Genomic DNA, 7,229 nt, shown 5'->3' on the forward strand with positions numbered 1-7,229 from the left:
AAAAAAAAACTAAAATTTCTAGAAAAAACCTAAAACTAACCAAAAAAAAAATCCAAACGTTGGCCATTTTTTTAAAAATCAATTTTATAAGAAAAAAATTAAAAAAATTTCGATTTTTTTTTTTTTTTTATAAAAATTGAAAATTTTCGTTTTTTTAGTTTTATAATTTTATTTAAATAAAAATTTATGTTTAAAAAAAATAAAATTCTCATTTAATAAAATGAAATTTTTTGTTTTTTAAAACTAAATAAAAAATATTTTTTTTTTTAAATTAAAAATTAAAAATTTTTGTTTAAAAAAAATTGTTTTTTAAAAAAAATATTATTTTTAAATTAAAATTTTTCGTTTTTTAAAAAAATTAATTTTCTTTTTGAATTTATAGGGGTATTTTTGTCTTATTGAGAAATCTATAAAGACATTTTTGTCTTATTGCTAGTCTTGGGGGAGACATTGACAATGTTTTGGTAGTTTGGAGGAGACATTGTCACAATTGAAAGTTTGGGGAGAACATTGTCAATTTGGTGGTAGTTTGAGGGGGTATGTGGACTTTACCCAATTTAATTTTTGGAGACTTTTTGTTTTGAAAAGATACCGATTCCTTATATTAAACAAAAAATTGTTGATATGCAATTACAACATCTTGAATGCAACAAGCCTATGCCCAAATTCCCCAGCAATCGCAATCTTCCATCTCTTCAAATTAAGGATCTTATTAATCCTTTTTCTTGTAATTGGAAGTTTTCTTCCATTCATGCTTTGTTTGATCCTGTTTCAGCTTATGAAATTCTTAAAATTTGCATTTCATCAGATCCCGAGACAAAGTATATATGGACTCCTTCCACTTCAGGATGTTTCTCCACTTCATCAGCTTATCATTTTCTTTCTGACTGCTTTTCCAATATAGATCCTTCCTCTATTTGTTGGAAATCTTTATGGAAGCTTAATCTCAATGATAGGCTCTAATTGTTTTTGTGGAAAATAGCTAGGAATATTCTTCCGACTAAGGAGCGATTAAGTCAATTGTTTCCTTCCATTTCTGATACTTCTTGTCCTCTTTGTAAAGTGGCCACAGATTCCATGCATCATTTATTTTTCAAATGTGTTTTTGCTCGTGTTGTCTGGCGAAATTCTTTCTGGCCATTGGACTCGACAGCTTTCAATTTCTCTTCAATGGAGGAATGGATAAATTTGATTATTTCTCCAGGTAGATATCTCGGTATCCCTCGAGAGGACCATCATAAGTTCCAAATCTTTGCCTCTGTGGCATGTGACATCTTATGGTTCTACAGAAACAAAGCTTTTCATGACAATTCTGTCTTTGATGTTCGGAATGTCTCAGCTCATATTAATAAAATCTCTTTCGAGCATTATCAAGCTTGGCATCTAGATACACAGGTTTCAACAGAAAATTGGATTACCCCTCCAAATCTCTGGTTCAAGATTAATTTTGATACTACCATCCGGGACTCTTTCTCATGAGCCTTGTTGGAATTCTCTCCAACAAGGCTTATCATTTTAATTTTGGGAGAAGCCTTGGCAGCCCGTCTTGCGGTTTCCTTAGCATCTTCGCTTCGTCTTGATCGCTTTATTCTAGAAGGAGATTCTGAAGTGGTTATTCTAGCTCTTCGTCAATTAGATTCTTCTCCAGACTAGAGGATCTTTTCTGTCATCTCTGATATTTTAGACTCTATTCCCTTTGCTTCCTCTTGGGAAGCTAGAAAGGTTCACCGAAGTGCAAACTTCTGTGCCGACTATTTGGCACGTTGGGCCGCAGCCAGATCTCATTCTGGCAGCATTCCCTTTTCCTCTTCCCCTTTCAATTATTTTACGATTGTTAGCGGAGAGGATCATAATCCTTCTGTTTGTTTGTTGTAGTTTTTCGGGTTTGTAATGTACTTATAAAAAAAAAAAAATTACCTCCTCATTATAGTTTATCGCAAATTTTGCTAGCCAATGGGCCACTTTGTTGCCTGCCCTTTTCACATGGAGAGCCTTCCATTGACAAGAGCTATTAAGTAAGAGCTTTGCACCAGCCTTCCCCAGCAGACTGACAATTGACGGAAAGCATTAATAACTTCAAGCGAATCCCCTTCAATCTCAACCTTACTGTAACCAAGCCTTGAACAAAACTCAACCATCTTCCATGCCGCTAAAGCCTCGGCAGTGGTGGAATCGAGCGTGCTTGATTTGGAGCAGCAACGGGCAGCAATCGTCGTACTTGCATGGTCCCTTGCAATTATACCCATCCCCATCCTCCCCCCATCTCGAGTCAATGCAACATCCCAGCTAACCTTAATAAAATCTTCTGCAGGTCTAACCCATCTTTCCACCATAGCCACACCGGGAGTAACACGTGCTTCCTTAGTTGCTTGCTCAGCTGAGATAAACGCCTCCCATTGATCTTTCGCTCTACTGATAGTTGTCGATGGAGCCGTCAGTTCACCCCCAAACACAAAATCATTCCTTCGCAACAAGCTGCAACTCCTCTTCTGCCAATTTACCATGTAGTTCGAGCAAAGTATTCATAAACGTGTCATCAACACATGCACTTTTCTGAATTCTCATTGAACATCCATGCCAAAAGTCTTCGGCCGCTGAGCAACTCCATAAAAAATGCCCCACCGTCTCAGGTTCCAAGCCACAAATAGGACATAAAGGATCTAGAGTAACACCCCTACTAAACAAATTGCTTTTCGTTGCTAAAATATTGCTACAGCTCTTCCATAGAAAAGTTTTTACCACCCTAGAGCCTCTTATTAGACCTGGAAAAATGGGTTATCGTGTCGATGACCTCTCGCCACCCGTTTAGCATCAACCCGTACACGACCTGTTTAATAAATGGGTGAAAACCCCAAACCCAAACACGACACAATTAAATTAGTGGGTTGAGACGACCCGTTTAGCTCATTTACCTGTTTAAAGAGCAAAAACCTTCTTCTCACAACAACTTTGAGAAAACTTAAAAATTATACACAGATTAAAGGAGAAATCTAACAAAATCACAAATTCACAATCTATTTATACACAGATTCAGCGATTCACAAGACAAATATACACAGATTCAATTCTTCCTCATAGCCTTTCCACCGATCGATTTGCGAGCAGTCTGCTTCGTACGAGCCATATCTCTTCAGATTGAAAGCACACAACACAAAGTTTCTGCAAATCGCAAACCAAGACGCTCTTATGAGAACCAATAAAACCAAGAAACTAAAGATGCCAGAAGAAATTAAAGGGAGGAAAGAATAGGGCAAGTACCTTCGAGAGCTCTAAGAAGAGGGCGAGGGCCTAGGGCTTCTGATTGTCAGAAAATCTGAGATCGAAATTTGAATGACAGATACGGTTGAAGTACGGGGCTTTCTATAGGCTGTGATTCGGCGCTGAAGAGAAGAGAGGGAGAGCGGCAGATCTGCGACGTCGGTGGCGAGAGAGAGAGAGAGAGAGAGAGAGAGAGAGAGCGGCGAGCTGAGAGTCTGAGAGTAAGAGGGAGAAAGAATGGGGCGGCATGAGGGTGTGAGGCACTATGAGAGAGGAAGAAGAAAGAAAGAAACAGGAAAATGAGAGAGAGGAAGGAGGCAGCTGCGTGAGAGCATGACACGAGTTGAGAGTGTAAGGCAGTGTGAGACTTTTAGGTTTAGTTTTTTTTTTTTTAAAACGGGTCTGGCGGGTCACTCGCAGGTCAAGCGGGTTGACCCGCCAGAAACAAAAATAAACGGGTTGACCCGTTTATGACACGAACTCGTTTAAGGTAAACCCAAACCTAGTAACTTCGTGTTGTGTTCATGTTAGGTTGGCGGGTCGTGTCGCATTTTGCCAGGTCTACCTCTTATATTCCAGATCATCTTCCACATCTTTGAATCTTGTTCCACACTTGAACAGCTCCCGATAGATCCTTCCACCATCCCTTTGGCAAAATGATAGGCACTTCAAACGGAGAAATCACCATTCTTAGACCCTGCCCATACCAACCAATCACTCTGAGGTCTTGGGCAAATTGCCAAGCTGCATATCAAATCTGCTTCTTCCCTTCTAAAAATCGTTCTAACCAACACTTGGTTCCACCATTTTGTTTCTTCTTCAATTAACATACTCACCCTTGCTTCACTATCTAATATGACAATAAGGGATTGAATAGCAAAAGTAGTGGGTGAAGGGATCCGTCGGTCCTTCTAGATCTTAATTGATTTCCCATCTCCCACCCTCCACATCATACCAGCATGTAACAACTTTTTACTAGCCCAGATACTCCTCTAAGCATATGAAGGTCTTTTCCGAAGAGATGAAGCAAGAAAGCTCCCTCATGCAAAGTACTTATCTCTGAAGATCTTGGCCACTAAAGTTTCCAGATTGTGAATTAGACGCCACCTTTGCTTAGCAAGTAAAGCTAGGTTGAAGCATTCCAAGTCTTGAAAACCCAATCCTCCCCATTCTTTACCCCCACCCAGCTTCTCCCAATTCATCCATGCCATCTTCGAATCATTTCCCTTGTTCCCCCACCAAAATTTTGCCATCGTAGTATTAATGTCTTTACACAAAGTTTTGGGTAATAAAAAGGCACTCATAGTGTATGTCGGAATTGCTTGAACAACTGCCTTTAATAGAATTTCTTTTCCTAATTGTGACAAAAATCTCTTTCCATCCATTCATTTTATCTCAAATTCTCCCTTTGATGCTAGAAAAAGCACTAACTTTTGACCTACCAATTAATGCCGGAAGCCCTAAGTACTTCTCATACCTTCGAGTTGAACTAACTCCTGCTAAAGATAGGATAAGACCCCTTTTCTTCAGCTTTGGTATTCTTGCTAAATAAAATAGAAGCTTTGTCCCTATTAATCTTCTGTCTAGACGCTTTCTCATAGATCACCAGAATATCCTGAATACACTGCCACTCCGAAATACTAGCCTTACAGAAAAGTAAGCTATCATCCGCAAAAAACAAATGATTTAGCCATGTTCCACCCCTGGTTACAGGTAGCCTTGTACGTCTTCTCTCACAGTCAACTCTCTGAAGAAGAGAACTCATCCCTTCAGCACACAGAAGGAAAAGTATAGAGATAAAGGGTCACCCTGTCTAATACCTTGGGAAGGGTGATGCTACCATAGGGCTAACCATTGCTCAACACTGAATAGGTAACAGTCCGTACACAAGTCATCGTTAAATGAAACCATCAATCTCCAAATCCAATCTTACGAATAATAGCCTCCAGAAACTCTCATTCCACCCTATCATACACCTTGCTCATATCCAATTTTAAAGCCATAAAACCCTCCTTAACTTTCATTCTTGCATCCATAGTGTGTACGGCCTCAAAAGCCATAGTGATGTTATCAGTAATAAGTCTAACCGGAATGAATGCACTCTGTGTAGGAGAAATTATATAGGCCAGCACTTTCTTCATTCTATTTGCTAGCACTTTTGCAATGAGTTTATAAATTACATTACAAAGGCTAATAGGTCTATAATCAACTAGGCGAGATAGATTTTTAATTTTGGGTATAAGTGCTATGTTGGTCATATTAATGTTCACATCAAACACATCATGGTTCAGGCACTTAAGAACAGCATTACATACCTCATTTTTCACAGTGAGCCATGACCGTTGGTAGAAGCTAGCCGAGAACCCATCTAGTTCAGGGGATTTCAGAGGATGCATCTAATTAAGCGCAGCTTCAACCTCAGCCGCTGTGAATACCCTTGACAAATCTGCATTCATCTCCGTAGTCACCCTTGTATCTAGAGTTGCAAGACACTCCTCAATTCCCACTGACTCCCCAGCCGAAAAGAGATTTTGGTAGTACTATGTAAATGCCAACCCAATCTCCTTATGCTTTTTCCATACCCTTCCCTCCTCATCCTGAATCTGCCTGATGTTGTTAACCTTTCTCCGATGGTTAGCCCATACATGAAAAAAAGGCGTCTTTCGATCTCCATATTGGTACCAATTTTGCAAGGCACATTGCTTCCATTTACAATCCTCACACTCCAACACAATGTCAATTTCAGATTGCAACTTTTTAATCTCCTCCCAGTTTGCTGGACCTTCATCCCTGTGCAAAGCCTCCAAAAGCTTGGTTTTCTATTTGATAATCTTATCAAAGTTACCAAATTTGCGTGAGCTCCAAGAAGAGAGCACAACCTAGCAATTGGCTAATTTATGTCGTACCTACTACATCTGTGTACCACCAAGACCTCCCTCCTCCCAAGCCTTATTCACAGTTTGATTATACTCGTTGCCTTGCATCCAAGAGGCCTCAACTTTAAATTTTTTTTTGAAAGAATACCTAATCCTCCTCCATACCACCAATCTGTACTTTAATAGGTTTATGATCCAAAGACATGGCTGCTAAACCCTCACTTCCACCGTTTGATGAAGCACACACCACTCCTTATTAGCCACTGCTCGACAATTAGTCCAAGTGAACTTTGGACCTGTGAACCCTAGATCACTCAATCGGCATTCTTCAAGAGCTCCCCGAAACAACTCCATCTCGCCAACTCTCCTCAAAGCCGACCCCGACTTCTCCTCTTGAGCTACTATCTCATTAAAGTCTCCCAAACACGGCCAAGGTACTAGATGAAACTGTTTGAGATGTCGTAAAAGCCCAGAACTCGTGCCTCTTCGCTACCTCTGTATGACAACCGAAACCTGTCAACTTCCATATTTTGCAGTATCTTGGCAAGTGACAGTAACATTAATATGCCTTCTAGAAAAATTCTGAATTTCCAAAACATCTACATCCTTCCATAAAAGAGCAATACCGCCACTCCTCCCAACCGGGTCCACCGCAAATCTAAGCTTCACCCGTAATTCCTCCATTTTGATCTTACTATGTAACACCCCGGTCCCATATTAGGAAGATGAGAAGAAGCCCACATAAAGTGGGTGGTTCATAAAGAGAGTCATGGGTGCTAAGTCCCACATTGCCTAATTATTAAATGAAACTGGACTTTATAATGAATTCTAAGGAAGCTTCAAATTGACTAGTCCTTTTGAGGTAAGAGCATAGATGTGGCTAGCACTTTTTTCTGGGTCGTTACAAGTGGTATCAGAGCCACATAGTAATGCCCGGTCAGGTGGTACTTGAGCACTGCATAACGTGGCCCTAACGAAGACATCAGGAAATTAAGAGGGGGAGTTTGTAAGACCCCGGTCCTATATTGGGAAGATGAGAAGAAGCCCACATAGAGTGGGTAGTCTATAAAGATAGTCATGGGTGCTAAGTTTCAC

General features: G+C 39.9%; 1 protein-coding gene across 1 annotated transcript; it reads right to left on the bottom strand.

Moving 5' to 3' along the window:
• Positions 1–5,654: 5,654 nt before the first annotated feature.
• LOC132174228 (uncharacterized) lies at positions 5,655–6,818 on the bottom strand. Its single transcript, XM_059585919.1, has 4 exons — positions 6,656–6,818; positions 6,357–6,571; positions 5,841–6,077; positions 5,655–5,798 (listed from the first exon to the last, which is right to left on the bottom strand). Exons 1-4 carry the CDS (start codon positions 6,816–6,818, stop codon positions 5,655–5,657), a joined length of 759 nt encoding a protein of 252 aa, XP_059441902.1.
• Positions 6,819–7,229: the final 411 nt, after the last annotated feature.

This window comes from Corylus avellana, chromosome ca3 (genome assembly GCF_901000735.1).
Source record: "Corylus avellana chromosome ca3, CavTom2PMs-1.0".
Taxonomy (NCBI): domain Eukaryota; kingdom Viridiplantae; phylum Streptophyta; class Magnoliopsida; order Fagales; family Betulaceae; genus Corylus; species Corylus avellana.